This window comes from Octopus bimaculoides, chromosome 15, assembly GCF_046866305.1.
Source record: "Octopus bimaculoides isolate indiv1 chromosome 15, ASM4686630v1, whole genome shotgun sequence".
Taxonomy (NCBI): Eukaryota; Metazoa; Mollusca; class Cephalopoda; order Octopoda; family Octopodidae; genus Octopus; species Octopus bimaculoides.
This window is the reverse complement of record NC_142942.1, coordinates 40,865,755-40,884,069: the sequence shown is the minus strand read 5'-3', so window position 1 is coordinate 40,884,069 and position 18,315 is coordinate 40,865,755. Positions and strand designations below refer to the sequence as shown.

The 18,315-nt window shown below is 40.2% G+C and overlaps 1 protein-coding gene and 1 long non-coding RNA gene across 3 annotated transcripts in view; one reads left to right on the top strand and one right to left on the bottom strand.

Annotated features, from left to right (window-relative positions):
- The window catches only part of LOC106873515 (uncharacterized), a 92,449-nt gene that overhangs the window by 30,680 nt on the left and 43,454 nt on the right, over nucleotides 1–18,315 (bottom strand). The gene's annotated exons all lie outside the window — the stretch shown is intronic.
- LOC106873514 (carbohydrate sulfotransferase 15) overlaps nucleotides 1–18,315 on the top strand; it is a 37,710-nt gene that overhangs the window by 14,374 nt on the left and 5,021 nt on the right. Inside the window, exons 4-7 of one of the 2 annotated variants that reach the window (XM_089363760.1) lie at nucleotides 971–1,090; nucleotides 5,150–5,306; nucleotides 14,346–14,502; nucleotides 17,044–17,191. In XM_089363760.1, coding sequence (XP_089219886.1) covers nucleotides 971–1,090; nucleotides 5,150–5,306; nucleotides 14,346–14,502; nucleotides 17,044–17,191 — 582 coding nt within the window. The remainder of the gene's footprint in view (nucleotides 1–970; nucleotides 1,091–5,149; nucleotides 5,307–14,345; nucleotides 14,503–17,043; nucleotides 17,192–18,315) is intronic. The other variant, XM_089363761.1, reaches the window with a different exon arrangement.

Sequence of the window (18,315 nt, the reverse complement as noted above, 5' to 3'; positions counted from 1 at the left end):
AAGGCTGGCCCTTTTGAATTACAGGTACAACAGAAACAGGAAGAAAGAGTGAGAGAAAGTTGTGGTGGAAGAGTACAGCAGGGTTCGCCACCATCCCCTGCCGGAGCCTCGTGGAGCTTTAGGTGTTTTCGCTCAATAAACACTCACAACGCCCAGTCTGGGAATCGAAACCGCGATGTTATGACCGCGAGTCCGCTGCCCTAACCACTGGGCCATTGCGCCTCCACAACAGAGCTTATAGATAGAGCGAAAGAATACAAGCTGTCTCTGTGCATCGCTTTTGTCGACTATGAAAAGGCCTTCCATAGCGTCGAGATGACTTTTCTGCCAAAATCATTGGAAATGCAATGTTTAATGAAACAGTTTGGGGCCAAGATGGAAACCAATACGAGGAAGCGCTTTATGACCAATGGTGTATAATATCCGGTAGTCTGGTCGATACAGTGATACACACACACACGTTGTGCAGACTATTAGCTGTTGCTACATACCGCTGATCACATTGCGCTTCTTCGCATTGTTGTCTGGGAATAGTAACTACCATCTTGCGATCGTGAGTGGAACAGCCTAACCACTCGGCCATGTGCCTTCTCACCATCACCACCCCTCACACACGCATGATAGAGAGGGGGAGAGATAAAGAAAGTGAGAGAGAGAGAGAGGGGGAAATTCAAATAAGAAGCCAGAATTTGTGTTTCCAGTAAGCAATGTGAACAATGCTTGCACCTCTAGTATTTTTTTATGTTTCGACTTCTGTAAATTGAAGAAAACATACGGTCCATAATCACTTTTTGATAAAATGCTAAGAACAAAATGCTAACTGGGACATGTCATTCTCATCGAAAACAATCCTAAACTTCAATTTAGAATTATTCTTTCTAAAACTATTCCCCAAACTGGTCATTCTTCATAGTTTTTGCAGTTTCGTTGAAGCGTTTAACCGTTGCTTGTTTTCCTTTGTGATGTACAGGGTATGACGTATTTATACGGAACAAGAGAATACAGTCATTTGAAGACTATGTGAATGTATTTGATATTGCTGCCAAACGTCTGAATGACTCTTCTGGAAATTTAAGATCTCATATAATATGTGAGTACGGTACAACTCTTTCCTAAAGCGCCTAGTTAAGCCTATAGAATAGTGGCTCTCAACGGGAATCCATATGGCCCCTGAGGGTCTATATCAAACTTTTAGCGGTCCACGCAACAAAATAATAAACCAGGGATCCACAATAGTATTTTAAGGGCGCCTGAAAAGAAAAATGCTTTTGACGTATGTATTAGTATGCATCGCAAGAAACAGCTAGGTCTCTTTCTCTAACATTTTACATAGTTCAACCTACACGAGTTAATGTGTGAAAATCAAAATAGGAATTTTGAAAGAAGTTCCTATAAAACTAGTTTTTAAACACTGAATGGCTGTGGTGGGGTCCACCAAAATAAAGTAGTAATCAAAGGCGTCCATTGGTGAAAATTGGTTGAGAAAACCCTGCTCTAGAGTCTAGAGGCTTAACTATATCTATAGTGGTGATTCTCAACTATTTTTTTTTGCCTATGGATCCCTTTGATTCTTATTTTACTCGTATGGATTCTCATATCCCTTCAATGATTTGAAACGTCACATTATATTCATTTAATTAAATATTATTAGGAATTGTATTTAAAAAAAACTCTTGAAATATTTTGTGTATTGTAGAAATATAACCAATTTATAGTACATAAACTTTAACAATAGAATCTTATGTAAACCCCGAAGGACCTTATGGACTTTGATTGGGAACCACGGCTATAGAGAGACACGTCAACGTTTATAATTAAACTCCAAGTTGAGGAACCTCAAAATTTCGTATTCCGAACTTTCTAGCGAATAGATAAAGTAAAACTTGTATATAAAGTACATATGATGCAAATATTAGGTCATCCCATAAGTTCTGTCTGATTTTACCTTTTTTTAAAATTGAATGAAATTTAAAAGTATTTTAGAATGTCTAATGGAACTGAAAATTATTTTTATGCATTTGTGTACATTTAAACTAATTAAATATTATTTTACAGAATAATAGAATTAAAATTTCCTTGATTAAAAACCCTTTCTAACATGGAAGTGTTCAAAGAGCATTTGAGGCACATAATGCTTTATGAGTACAAAAAAGGAAACTCTGCAGCCGAAGCAACTCGAGACATACACTCAGTTTATGCTCGAATGAAAGAACTTGCAGGAGATGGTTTGCAAAATTCAGAAGTGGAGATTTCAGACTTGAAGATGAAGATCCAGTTGTGTTTGATGATAAGCTCCTTGAGGCATTACTTGAAGAAAATCCTGCATTATCAATTGAAGAATTGACAATAAAGCTTATTTCAAACCGTACACCTGTTCATCGTCATCTTCAACAACTTGGAAAGGTTCCTAAACTTATAAAATGGGTGGCTCATGAATTGTCCGAAAGCAACCGCAAATTTCGAGTTGAGATCTACTCTTCTCTCCATTCTCGAGAACTCATTTCACCTATTTTCGATAGACTTGTGACTGTTGACGAAAAATGGATCTTCTATCGAAATGCTAATCGTCATAAACAGTGGTTTGGTAAAAAGGAAAAAGCTCAACCACAACCGAGAAGGGAACTTCATGGGAAAAAGGTTCTCTCTATCTGGTGGGATTGCAAAGGAGTAATTCACTTTGAATTGTTACTACCTAATGCAACAATCAATGCTCAAGTTTACTGTCAGCAATTAGAGCGCTTGAACCAAACTTTGAAGAAAAAAAGACATGCTTTAGTGAATCGAAAAGGAGTGATGCTTCATCAGGACAATGCGTGACCCCACACTGCAAAGATCATATCACAGAAGATCGGAGAGCTTGGTTGAGAAAAAATTCCTCATCCACCTTAATCTCCCGACCTTTCTCATTCAGACTACCATTTGTTTCGTAGTTTACAGAATCATTTGGGGGATATAACTTTCGCAAGCCAGGAGGAGGTCGAAACTGACATTTCAGAATTCTTCGCTTTGAAACCAAAAGAGTTTTACATTAATGAGATTAAAAAGCTTATAAACAGATGGCAGGAAGTCATAGATAATCAGGGAAAGTACATTGATGATTAAATTTCAATTAAATAGAACATTTGATCACTTGTTTTCTTTATTCAAATTTCGGACAGAGCTTATGGGATGATCTGATAAAATGTAAATACAGCAAAAATACGCAAATAAATAATAAATTTGTCTAATTGGTTTAAAAACCGGTCCTGACTATAAGTGTATATATAATCTTTTGCTTTCTGTTTTTCTTCTTGTGGGCATGGTAGAAGAGGTTTATCAAATTTAAAGCGTGTTTATTTATCAGATTGATGTCGAGATGAACATACATGGTTGTTCGCAGTAGGTATATACATGTGAATTAGTATATGACCTTATATAGTTCGTAGTAATTTCATTTATTCTTTAATCTACTCTTCTGGCGGGTAGCGCCATTACATTTAACCAAAAGCAACGTTACATGAGTCTTTCACTGCTCCTTCGAACAGTTACAAGAAAATGTGCTTTAATAAGAATATGACAACTCCAAGTTACAAACAGTATGCATACTTAGGAAATAGTCACTATAAAAAAAAAAGCTCAAGTAAATCATTGTGTTAAAATACTTATAAAAAGGTGCACATCTTAAACCTTCAAAATAATCTCAACTGCTAGATCTGTGGCACTCTCTCACGGTAATCACGCACATACTGCATTAGCAAATAAATTAGGGTCTCTCTTCACAATCAGAAATATTTTAGGAATGTTTTTGGAGACTTCCTAAAAAGCTGTAATATCACTCAGCCAGCTTCCTAAAACCCTGAGATTATTGACTCGAAAGCATCTCTTAAAACGGCTTCTGTTCTTCCTCCATTTAACCTCCATCCACCCTGGACTCTTCCCTTTCTAAGATCCCACTATGTCTTGCTTTCCAAATGCGCGCCAAACTCTTTCCTCTGCCTAACTGCTCCATTGCTTACAGGAATCTCTATGTGGTCACTCAATCATCTAAATATGGTAGTTAAATCTCTCTTATATCACGTGCAGCTGTTTTCAAAAATGGTGGAGAACATATTGGATAATGTGATCCTAGATACACTATGTCTGAAAAATAAAAGAAAAAGAAAAAAAGAAATAGGACGATGGCGTGTGACCGGTTGGAATGCTTCGACCATAGGTTTCCTTGATCAAGGTTTAACTGGGGTTAACGATAAAATCTTTCGCCGATGTATACAAACACACACACACACACACGCATGATGGTGCTGCGTACATCTTCAGTCTGCCTAATTTCATTCACGTGGCACTTATAGTGAAACTAGAAGTAATTCTAGAATACTCTTCCGTGGACATCTCTGTGGTCAGTTAACTGAGGGACATTAAGTTGACTGTGGAGATAGAAAAGGAAAAGTGATTGAAAATCAAAAGGTGTCATCCTTGGAAGGAGTATTTCTACCAGGAGTAGTGTTTAATGGGCACAAGTCTGGGCTCGGTGAACCCTTGTAGCATTTCCTAGTGAACGTGTCCAGGTGTTGAAATACCTTGAACACCCAATGATCTCAGGAAACGTCATTGATCATATTTCCAAGTGTTTCGCTGGATAATATATGGAAAATGTCGTGGTGCTGACTATAGACACGGTGTTGTGAATCAAACCTCTCGGACCATAGAGCCATGTCATCGTCATTGTTTGAGTGAAAGCGTTTTACGGTGGAAAACACTACAGTATAACTACTGTATAATTAAGTATATAACATATTTCTTGTCATACTGTACACGATTTGACATGCTGTTTGGCTTCTTTGTTCGGTTGAATAAATTTCAATAAACTTTTGAAAAAAAGTAGGGAGACAACACAATGTATTTGTTGACTGAATGCCATTTCTGAACACTGTAGAATGAGAGATAATTACCAGGTGAGCCGAGTTTTTGTTCCATTCGTTGTGCTTTAATCATTGTTTTAATCATTCTCATTATTTTCGAGTTTCCATTCTCAGTCGGATAATTTCATTTGACTTCCACCATTATAGATTCTGAGAAATAAATAAATACTATGATATCAAGTGAAATCTCAACCATAAGCCGCTCTGCCCTCAGCTTGTATCTTAAATACAATATATGTTGTGCATTTCAGGTGATGGTAGTCCTACAGTTTTCTGGGATTTCACTGGATGGCCGCTTATCGCGCAAAATAAAGGCCTTGAGCAACCTACAGTCTTAACACCTCATTGTATTTCACACCTGACACCAAACGTTAAATTTATTTTGTTGTTGAGAAATCCAGTTGAAAGGTAAGAACCCAAAAGAAAAAGAAAAAAAAAACAGAAAGTAAAAAAAAAGCAAACTTTTAATTAATATTATCAATTTCTAGTATAATTTCATTCAAAGTTTATTTGGTTAACAAGTCACATATGCAACAGATTGGCATACAAAAAACACGCAGGGTATTCCACAGATTTCCAAACAAGGCGAGTAATCATCCTCTAACATGACTGCCAACGAATATGTATGTAAACTCATATTGAATAGTGATTTCATTATTGCCTGAAGTTCAGAAACGTGGGACGTTATATATATATGTGTGTGTGTTTGTGTGTGTGTGTGTGTGTGTGTGTGTGTGTGTGTGTGTGTGTGTGTGTGTTTGTGTGTTTGTGTGTGTGTGCTTGTGTGTGTATGTATGTATGTATGTATATGTATGTATGTATGTATGTATGTATGTATGTATGTATGTATGTATGTATGTGTGTGTATGCGTGTGTATGTGTGTGTATAATTGATCAATGTATCCATATATGAGTCTGTCGTAGGCCAACCAACACGCTGAAATGCAACTCCCTTTTGAGAAAATTCTTCCCTGATGAAATGCCCAATTAACCAGTTTCAATGTGAAAATTTAAATTAAATTGATTTAATTTCTGTAATTGAACTAATTGGATATGATAATGGCTGTTGGACAGGAATTTCACTTTATGGATTTTGAATAGATTTGAATAAACTGACGTGTGCATGTCAGTTTCTCCCTTTTCTCCCTTTTCTCATATATATATATATATATATATATATATATGTGTTGTCAATTCACTACAGCTGTTTCCAACGAATTTGTCATTGCTGGTGGAAACTGAGGTTGGATTTGTTTCATCATGTAGTACTGGCTTTATTGCTGATTCGCAGTTTGGGTATATGACTTTTGATTTGTTTCTATTTGTAAAATCATCAGTTTTTGTCAAATAAAAAAATAACGATCATTGAAGTGATTTTTCGGCTCACGCCAAACCGTGGCGGACGAGAACGGCATAGCTTTTCTTTTGCAATTCATCCAAGCTATTAACATTGCATTGCACTGTCAACAGCAAATATGTGGTGTCCAGTCCCTCTCATGCTTCCCTGACTTACAGTCAAAATATTACTTGTAGACAAGTTTAATCTTTGTTATGTTTCTACGTTGTGGCTTAGGTGTCTTTTGGCACTCCGTCGCTTACGACGTCGAGGGTTCCAGTTGATCAGATCAACGGAACAGCCTGCTCGTGAAATTAACGTGCAAGTGGCTGAGCACTCCACAGACACGTGTACCCGTAACGTAGTTCTCGGGGAGATTCAGTGGACCCTCGTAACCATTGTTGTTGTTGGCATTCCGTCGCTTACGACGTTGAGGGTTCCAGTTGATCCGATCAACGGAACAGCCTGCTCGTGAAATTAACGTGCAAGTGGCTGAGCACTCCACAGAAACGTGTACCCTTAACGTAGTTCTCGGGGATATTCAGCGTGACACAGTGTGACAAGGCTGACCTTTTGAATTACAGGTACAACAGAAACAGGAAGTAAGAGAAAATTGTGGTGGAAGAGTACAGCAGGGTTCGCCACCACCCCCTGCCGGAGCCTCGTGGGGCTTTAGGTGTTTTCGCTCAATAAACACTCACAACCCTCGGTCTGGGAATCGAAACCGCGATCCTATGACCGCGAGTCCGCTGCCCTAACCACTGGGCCATTGCGCCTCCACGGCTTAGGTGTATATTGTCTACATATTGTAGAAGTTGTCTGGGTGTTATACACAACCACGTCTATTCCATTGCATTTTAATTGCTATACAATAGCTGATAAAAAAATAATAAAAACATAGAAAGTAACAATTACGATGTCCAAAATAAAAACAAATCCACGGTGGTACAAAATAAATGCTATAAAAACACACAAGTTACCACAGCTTGTTACTTGCTGACCAGTAGAGAGCTTCCACCACAGCTCTACTTGACTGCCACGTAGCGACTGACCGTTGGGCCGTTACTATGCTCTGGACTCAGAGTTGCCGACTCGGGATAAATTTTATTGATCAAAATCGTTAGAATTTATGTATAATTGGCAAACAAAATTTGCTTTAACCTTGAAAAGTAAGTTTCATATTACTGGCATTAAGACGACTAAAACCAAAATCTGGACGTGGTGGCAAGTTTTACTGAGTGATTTGCATTTTACACGAAAACCTAGACACGATAGAAAAAAATTTGATTATAGATTTGAAATCAGCATACCGAAATTAGCTAAGAACACCTATTTGGTCTTCTGTAATAAAATCTTTGTTGCCTTGTATAATTTAAAATGAGGGATGTAAAACATGAAATAATATATATATATATATAATCTACGCAAAAATGATGTGTGTATGTGTCTATATGTGTTTATGTGTGTTTGTGCATGTGCATGTGTGTGTGTGTGTGCTGCATGTTTTTGAGGGGTGTGTGTTTGAGGGGTGTGTGTTTGTGGGGTGTGTGTTTGAGGGGGGTGTGTTTGAAGGGGGTGTGTTTGTGGGGTGTGTGTTTGAAAGGTGTGTGTTTGAGGGGGTGTTTGAGTGGCGTGTGTTTGAGGGGTGTGTGTTTGAGGGGTGTGTTTTTGAGGGGTGTGTGTTTGAGTGTGTGTTTGAGGGGGGGTGTTCGAGTGTGCGTGTTTGTGTTTCTATGTGGTATATGTGTGTGCGAGTCTGTGTGCCGTTTGTGTGCGAGCGAGTGAAAAAAAAGAAAGAGTGCTTGTGTGAGAGAACATGTGTGTCTGTGTACTGTGTGTGTATATGTGCGTGTATGAGCTATATGTGTATGTGAGCTGTGTGCGTGTTTGCTCTGTGTGTGAAAGAGAGACAGTGAGTGCGTGTGCTGTATATGTGAGAGAAAGAGGGCGAAAAAAGTGTGTGTGTGTGTGTGTGTTTAAAAGTCCTTTAAAACAATTGTGAAAATCTGGTTCTGGCTAAATTTCTTCCAGCCCCTACAAGATTTTCAAAATTTCACCAGATTGTTCCGTAGAAACTGGCGTTACTACCATTTTAACCCCAGGACGCCAGTGTTTATTTAGTCTCTCCCCTAAGTTCCTAAAGGTTTCCCCTGCGTATGGTGTATTCTTGTCCTTACAAACCCCTTCATGCACTTTATGCTGTAGGCTACGTTCGTAGTCTTACAGTTAATACTGGGGTTAGATACAAACCACATTTTCCCAACGTGCATGTGGGTACGTCTTGCACAATTGTGCTGGGTACGTCTTGCACAATTGTGCTGGGTACGTCTTGCATAATTGTGAGCTGATGGATCTCCCTGGTTTCTCAACGATCTTAATGTTGAGTCTGGTATCCTTCAGAGCCTTCCTAAACCTATGGGGTAGCTCCCTTTGTGATGTAGCCTCTACAAACATCACTCCTTGATATTTGTCAGCCTTGTGGTGTTTGCTTTGTTTGCTTCATCAGAAATCCTTTGTATACCGCTCCAATATTTTCTTCCTCTTCATTTGTGATATTATCTAATTTCTTTCTAAACCCACCCGGTACACTCGAACCCTATCTTTCTGGTCGTTTCCGGATAACTGCATGCAGTGTATGAAGTCCTGCGTATGTATTTTTGCTTCATAAGGTTCGCACTGGGAGGACACGTTGTTCATTATCCTAAGTTCGGTATTAGTATGTTAATCTTTACACTGTGTGACAAAGTCGACTCCTTGTGAATAACGTATTTGGAAGCCATGGATTTCATGTAACAGGAGTGGAGGTGCTGAACTTCGTTGTTTATGGTCTCTAGCCAAAGTCCGGTAATCAAGGATAAGGAGTCTATTGTTGGGATGCCTTTTGAGGCTAATTCATTGTTACCTTGAGTGGAGGTGCAATGGCCCAGTGGTTAGGGCAGCGGACTCACGGTCGTAGGATCGCGGTTTCGATTTCCAGACCGGGCGTTGTGAGTGTTTATTGAGCGAAAACACCTAAAGCTCCACGAGTACACCCTGCTGTACTCTTTCACCACAACTTTCTCTCATTCTACCTTCCTGTTTCTGTTGTACCTGTATTTCAAAGGGTCAGCCTTGTCGCTCTATGTGTCACGCTGAACCTCCCCCGAGAACTACGTTAAAGGTACACGTGTCTGTGGCGTGCTCAGCCATTTGCACTTTAATTTCACGAGCAGGCTGTTCCGCTGATCGGATCAGCTGGAACCCTCGACGTCGTAAGCGACGGAGCGCCAACAACATATACTTATAAACAATCATGATTTTTGATGAACTTATAAATAATTATGGATTTATTTTACTACCTATTAAGAACAAACAAGATGCGGACAAATATCCGTCAAATGTAAATAATGTAAGTAATATACATAATTCCTCATCTCTTAAATATAAAACAGCAAAACACATGTGAGCCCACACAAATATACACCTAAATATGTACAATTACGTTTGACGTCCAAACTCGTCAGTCATTTCCCCATCGATTCCCCTTATCGTGCGTTCTCTATCAGAGATGGCAATTCTTGAAAGCCCTTTATGGTGGATACGGGTCCATACACATTCTTTTCTACTCTAGGCACAAGGCCCGAAATTTTGGGGGAGAGGGCAAATCGATTAGATCGACCCAAGTACACAACTGGTACTTAATTTATCGGCCCCCGAAAGGATGAGGGGCAACGTCAACCTCGGCGGAATTTGAAGTCAGAACATAAAGACAGACGAAATACCGCTAAGCATTTCGCTCGGCGTGCTAACGTTTCTGCCAGCTCGATGCCTTACGTATGTAGGCGCATTACCCCCCTTGACAGCGGCTAAACGAGCTGGCTATACAGAAACAGAGGGCGTTACACAACAATAAGGTTCAGACACGTGACCTTATCTTTTCCTCTTCTGCACTGGGACCTCGAATTGTAAAGATGTGATCTAGCCTCTCTCAACACCTAGCCTTTACACACCAACCATTATATTTATCATTTCATTGTGTATATACGAGTGGCTATGTGGTAAGAAGCTTGCTTCCCAACCACATGCTTCCTGGTTCAGCCCCTCTGCGTGGCACTTTGGGCAAGTGTCTTCTACTATAGCCTCGGGCCGACCAAAGCCTTGTGATTTGGTAACCGGAAACTGAAAGGAGCCCGTCGTATATATGTGTGTACATACATACATACATACATACATATATAAATATATATATATATATATATATATATATATATATATATATATATATATATATATATATATATATATGTGTGTGTGTGTGTGTGTGTGTGTGTGTATTTATGTGTGTGTCTGTGTTTCTCCCCCCCCCCCCCCGCAATCGCTTGACAACCGATTCTAGTGTGTATCTATGTCCCCGTAACTTAGCGGTTTGGCAAAAGGGTCCAATAGAATAAGTACTGGGCTTACAAAGAATAAGTCCTGGGGCCAATTTCTCCGGCTAAAACAGTTCGAGGCTCCAGCATAGCCGTAAATGACTGAAACAAGTAAAAGATTAAAAGAATGCACGCACACACACATGCCAAGGTTCACTCACATACGAAAACGTCTGTTCACACACACACACACACACACACACACACACACACACACACACACACACACACACGCAAACACACACACATACACACACAGAGGACGGGCTTCTTTCAGTTTCCATCTACCAAATCCACTCACAAGGTTTTGGTCAGCCCAAGCCTATAGTAGAAGACACCTGCCCAAGGTGCTTCGTAGAGGGACTGAACCTGGAACCATGTGGTTGGGAAGCAAGCTTCTTTACCACACAGCCACGCCTGAGCCTACATACATATTGAATCTGGATTTTTTTTCATTCGCAAAATATGCATTTTTTAAAAGGAAGTAAAAAAAATCTGAAAATCGGCTATAATAATGTGGTCTTCCAGTCTCATTGCTATGAAGGTATGATGTGGAGAAAAAAATTGGTGGATAGAGTTACAGACAAATTTTCCTGCGGTTAGCGGAGCAGTGTCAACTTGAAGGCTGTACTCTGTGAAATTTACAGGGATGTAAACACACCAACACCGGTTGTCAAGCCGTGGTGGGGACAAACAGAAAGACGCGCACACGCACACACACACACACACACACACGCACATATAGGACGGGATTCTTTCAGTTTCTGTCTACAAAATCCACACTCCAAGGATTTGGTGGAATGAGGCTATGGTAGATGACACTTGCCCATGGTGTCACGCAGTGGCACTGAATCCGAAGCCATACCACACAGCTACGCCTGCGCATAGGTATAGTAGCAAATACTGTACTGCGACCAATGTGAACAACGTGTCCATACGAGATATTCGCGGACAATTGTTTTCATTTTTATGCTAAGTTATAGCGCACACACACACGAGCACGCACGCACGCACACATACACAAGCACGCGAGTACACACACACAAGCACGCACGCGGGCACACACACACATACACACACTCAGAAACACACACGTATGATATACATATCACCGAGCGATCATGTGAGTGAGTTCGTCATGTATTGATCCGAGGGCCGGATAATTGTATAATTGAGTAAGATTATACTGGACAATTTTTGATTCATTTTTCTACTTTATGAGATTTTTTTTTTTTACTGATTCTAAGTGGGGTTTTTTTTTGTGTGTGTGCTAATTTCAAGTCTGTAATCTAGACATAATGAGATAATTTAAGATATTGAGATAATTTGACATACAGATATACATATCCGACTTACAAAGAATTGACAACTGTGCCTATTCAGATCTGATCATGGCTACTTCCGGTAAAACATAGATGTGTGAATAATCCTAATGGCTACTGGTATGCCTATGGCTCCTTCGCACTTATTCGTCAAAGGTGCAATATCACATTGTCTGTGAGACGGACTTATAAAGCCTATTTTGGAATACCCCTAGACAACCAAGACAAAATATGGATTCCTTATGTTGTGTGTCATAACGTGAGGAAATGTCTCGAGACTGGACAAAAGGAAAATAAAAGGGCCTGCAATCTGGAGTTCCTATGGTTTGGCAAGTGCCCAGGGACCACGCAAGTGACTGTTATTTTTTTTTTATGGTCAAAACAAAAAGCATTGGCAAGAAAAATAAGCGTAAAGTATCATCTCCCAATATTCTTTCAGCAATTATGCACTCTGAGACACTTCCGATTCCAATTGTTCTTGGGTTTACCGCTTCCGAAGACGAAGCTAGCAAACAAGTGTACGAGGATGATAACGAAAATCAAGAAATTACTTCAGAATTCCAATACTCCCTCTTATGATACCGAAAAATAAACTCCTGAACAATTTAACCAAACAGAACTGAATGATTTAGTGCGTGATTTGGGACTCTCCAAGACTGCAGTTGAATTTCTAGAGTCAGGGCTGTAAAAAAAAAAAAAAAAATCTTGATCAAAATGCAAAGTTCCTTATTTTCGGAAACGAGACCAGATTTTTGTGTCATTTTATTTTCACAAGAAAAGCACCTCGTTTACTACCACGACATTCACGGTCTTCTCCAGGAATTAGGAATCCCCTCGTACTCTTTAACTGACTGGCGACTATTTCTAGATAGTTCTAATTGCTGTCTTAAGTGTGCTCGCCAACACAGTGGCAATGTCCCAGTTGGTCACTCAGTGTGTTTGCATGATTGCAATGACATAAAAATGGTTATTGGCTAACTAAAATATAATGAGCACAACTGGACCATTTGTGTAGATTTGAAAATGGTAAATTTCCTCCTTGGCCAATAGAAAGGTTTCACAAAGTATCCTTGCCATCTCTGCATGTAGGACAACCGACCTCGTTAGAAACACTGCATTCAGAAGAAATGGCCCATTTGTGAAACTCTAAAAGCAGTCATACCGAATATTGTGAATGATCCAACTGTCAGCGGAGAAAAAGTTATTTTCCCATCACTCCATATAAAACTGGGCTTGATGAAGCAATTCACTAAGGCATTGGATACTGTTGGTGAATGTTTTCAACATATAATCTCTTCATTTCCTGGTTTGAAATTCGAGGTTAAAGCTGGTGTGTTTGACGGACCTCAGATTCGTCCCCTTGCACGTGATGAGGAATTTGTTGGAAAGCTGAACGACAAGGAAGGAGCAGCATAGAGGTCATTTGGAGCAGTCACAAAAAATTTTCATGGAAATAGAAAAGCAGATGACTATGAAATTCTTGTTTATAATATGCTGTCGTCTTTCCATGATCTTGGGTGAAACATTGGAGATATAAACTTTGGAGATATAAGTGATGTATAAGGAGAGCGCTACCACTAAGACCTCAGGACCAGGGAAGAGCGTTATCAAGGGCGATGGGACAAGAACATGATGGTAGATTACTGCTGGAGCATTAAACGAGATTTCCACGAGAAAGTCTACAAACGCAAGAGCTCCAAGAGCAAATTCTTACCTGAATAAGACCTATTTGTGTATTATCTTCCGTCCTAATCAGTTTCTGAACAATTTACATCTACCATTTGTATATAGTATATATTTTCAACTGAAAAGCAGTTGGCAGAAAAAAACTGGTACATGGTAACATTTATTTTACTCAGCATTCGAATAAGAAATATTATTTTTGTGGTGTGCTAATTCGTATCTACGAATAAAGTTAAAATCTCAGTTCATAAATATTTGTTCTTTTCCATCTAGTTTGAAGATAGTATTACTAGAAAATTATCAGATGGATTACATCATATCTGGAGAAATATTGGAAATTTGGAAATTATCAAAAAAATTTTATTGCAAAAAATCTAGAGCTTACAGAGAAAAACTAACTTCATATCCGAATGCAGCATACTCGAAGTAGGTAATGCTAGTTGTTGGCATCAGCGCAACAAGAATTTTGTTGGCCAGTGTTATTAAATGAGCTATTATGAAATATATGAATGTTTAAAGTATGTTCGAAAGTACGTGGTTCAATGTGTTTGTATTTGTTAATGCAATGTGTGTGTATGTGTGTTGTTGCGTGAGCTTGTGTCTGTGTGTGCTTGTATGCATGTGTATATGTGAGCGCTTTGTGTGCATGTGTGTATAAGTAAACTATTACGAAGTTCTTGTTTGATTTTATTTCCAGATTATACTCAGACTACTTGTTTGTAAAAAGGAAAAATTTGTCAGTAGAAGATTTCGATAAAGGAGTCAAGTATTCTTGGAATGAGCTTCAGAAATGCACGGAAAAGCTCGATATCCGACTTTGCTTATTTGATAAATCTCTGCATATGAAGACAACGGTAAGTAAAGTTGCTATAGAGATCAATAATGTGACTGTGCATCGATTTGCTGATTGCCATCAATATTTCAGCAATAACGGCGAGTATTATCTTCGACTGATGAATTCATCATAAGATAGAAACAGTAATATTTCTCTCTCGTATTTGTCGGCGCACCTGTCGGTTTACCCATCCCCTACTGCATTGCAACTACCCAACATACATTCTACACTAAGTACCCAACTCCACACACTGAGTCACTTAAATCAACAGACAAGTTGGAGTTCATCAGTTTTAAGTGTCCCTGAGAACACACGTAGCTTCATTCTTTGCACACCAAACACAACTAGGCTAGTGGGAAACTGAAATAATCCTTCTAGACATGTCCCTCTGCATCTGAAACACAACGAAGCCTCAGTACTCCAATCTCTTCAAAACATAGAACAAGACCTATAACGTTTCGAGAAGTACGTCCATCCCATAAAACTGGATGGTCTGTATTCAACATCCATCACTTGAAAGACCATTATATGAACAGCAAGAGATGGCTTAGTCTTGCTTAGACACCAAACTTTCCCGCGCCCTAAACTGTATATTTTGGGTTCTTTTCCAAAGAAATCGCCACGAACTTTGCAGAAACCTCTTTTTCTCCGGTAGCAAATAATCTTTTCTACTCTAGGCACAGGGCCCGATATTTTGGGGGAGGGAACCAGTCGATTAGATCGACCCCAGTACGCTACTGGTACTTGATTTATCAACCTCGAAAGGATGAAAGGCAAAGTCGACCTCGACGGAATTTGAACTCAGAACGCAAAGACAGACGAAATACCGCTAAGCATTTCGCCCGGCGTGCTAGCGTTTCTTATTTCTTTACTGCTCACAAGGGGCTGCACACAGAGGGGACAAACAAAGACAGACAAACGGATTAAGTCGATTAGATCGACCCCAGTGCGTCACTAACTGGTACTTATTTAATCGACCCTGAAAGGATGAAAGGCAAAGTTGACCTCGACGGAATTTGAACGCAGAACGTAGCGGCAGGCGAAATACCAGCGTGCTAACGTTTCTGCCAACTCACCGCCTTCGTCCAGTAGCAGATGATGACGGCACCGTGATTACTACTCTCAAGGAGAAAGCCTCCACTTTGCGTCCAACGCCGCACTGTACACACTTGGCAAGTCTCCAATTCGATTCCCTTTACCCTTGAAGGTCTTCCACTTTGCGTCCAACGCCGCACTGTACACACTTGGCAAGTCTCCAATTCGATTCCCTTTACCCTTGAAGGTCTGCCACTTTGCGTACACATTGACTAAAGTGGAAAGTACCGCCAAACTTCAATGTCTCTCTCATTGCTTTCAGGCATTGCACTCCAGAGTTTTTTCCCCCCATCATCACCAACATTTTTCCATCCCAACCGGGAGATGTCTTAATATTTGGTAACACGCCACAATGTATTCTATCCTTATGCAAAGTAACACTCTGACCCCGATAACTATTGTTCTATCTCACTCACTTCCAATACTTCCAAGATAATGGAGACAACCATTAACCATGACGTTCTCCAATATCTGGAATTTCTCACTGTCTCTCTCTTTCTCTGTCGCTTTCTTCCCTCTCTCTCTTTCTCGGTCGCTTTCTCCCCCTCTCTCTCTCTCTCTATATATATATATGTAAAGAGAGAGAGAGAGAGAGAGAGAGAGAGAGAGAGAGAGAAGTGGAGGTGGAGAGAGGAATTCCAGGTATTCCCAAACCTTCTTCAAACGTGGGTCATCCACACGCAACTTATACACCATACACCAAATCTTCTTTGATTCCATGAATTGAGTCTTCGAAAATATCCTCCTGTGGGGCATGCCAATCTTATCTCCTTTAACACAGAAAAAAAAAAAAAAAGAATAGCACTGCTCACAACTAGAGTCATCACGAACGTTCTGATTATTAGATTTTATTATCAATGAGGATCTCCCGAGAGAAAAATACATCTTTAGCATAACTAGTACCACGTCTCAGAGCCGGTCCTTCTCTTCCGGGCTAGAAAATACTTCATTCACCAACAATTACTGACAAACTACAAAGCACGGTTGGGACAGTATTGCTGCTGCTGCTGCTGCTGCTGCTGCACACAAAAATACGAGATTGCATCTAGAAAAAAGAAGCCATTGAACGGACTGGCGTATCGTGTACCCTTTATTTTTCTATCGGTATTATAATGGCCTCTGTTCTTTCCAAATAGGCTGAATCCGATTCAGGCAATCCCTCCTCCTCCTCCTCCTCCTCCTCCTCCTCCTCCTCCTCCTCCTCCTCCCCCCTATGTTGTGTCCAATCCTCAGGTTCCGCACTAGTCACAAATCCCCAACACTTTTCCCAGAACATGGGCCGCCCAAAACTCCCATTCTTCTGCTCCTTCGGATGTCAACATCCATCAGTTTATGTGGAACATCCTGGTCTGGGATTGTCAGCAGAGACCGAGGAAACTGCCTTCACCCCAACGACCCATCAACTATAAAAAGTGGAAATAATAAAAGAAAAAAAAAACTTTTTGCCTCGATTTTTATTTTCCAGGTACGTTTACTAATAGGAATGTATTCATATTATTTGAGCGAATGGTTCAAGGTTTTCTCACGGCAACAATTTTTGATAATCCGCACTGAAGATTACAAAGCTGATATGAGCGGAACGTTAAAGAAAGTATTTGAATTCTTACAAATGGGTAAGTAAATTTTCAGTAAAAGAAGTCCCATAAGTGTAGCTTGTCGTGTATCCTTGTGCCACCATCGACATTCAGTCGTGCTAATTACAAGAATCATAAATGTTTACAGTGGAGGCGCAATGGCCAAGTGGTTATGGCAGTGGACTCGCGGTCATAGGATCGCGGTTTCGATTCACAGACCGGGCGTTGTGAGTGTTTATTGAGCGAAAACACCTAAAGCTCCACGAGGGGCTCCGGCAGGGGATGGTGGCGAACCCTGCTGTACTCTTTCACCACAACTTTCTCTCACTCTTACTTCCTGTTTCTGTTGTGCCTGTAATTCAAAGGGTCAGCCTTGTCACACTGTGTCACGCTAAATATCCCCGAGAACTACGTTAAGGGTACACGTGTCTGTGGAGTGCTCAGCCACTTGCACGTTAATTTCACGAGCAGGCTGTTCCGTTGATCGGATCAACTGGAACCCTCGTCGTCGTAAGCGACGGAGTGCCAACAATACAAATATTTACAGGGGCGTGACCTAGTGGTTAGGGTGTTTGGCTTACGGTCGTAAGGTCGTGAGTTCAATTCCCGACGATGTGCTGTGTCCTTGAACAAGACACTTTCTTTCACATTGCTCCACTCAGTTGGCAAAAATGAATTGTACCTGTATTTCAAAGGTTCCAGACTTGTCATACTTGTCACACTTGTGTCCCGCTGAATCTCTCTGAGAACTACGTTAAGGGTACACGTGTGTGTGGAGTGCTCAGCCACTTGCACGTTAATTTCACGAGTAGGCTGTTCCGTTGATCTGATCAACTGGAACCCTTATCGTCATAACCGACAACAGATCAGCACTCATCGTTCCTTATTTCCTATCCTGAGACCTCTCTCTGAAGTCCTGCAAAGATCATTGGTGCTGACCATTTTTATTTACTCACGTAACACCCACTGTGTTGCAACATTTCAGATCAGGCCTTTATTCGATACTTTGTTACTCTACTTTCTATTGCCGCGACCGATGAGTTTTTCTCTTATCTTCCCTCCTCATCCTTATATCAATCTCGAAAATTCTGCAGCCCCTTCGTCTTTTGCTATTCCATACAAAAAAAATAAAAAAATTGTTATGATTTATCTTAATGGGGAAG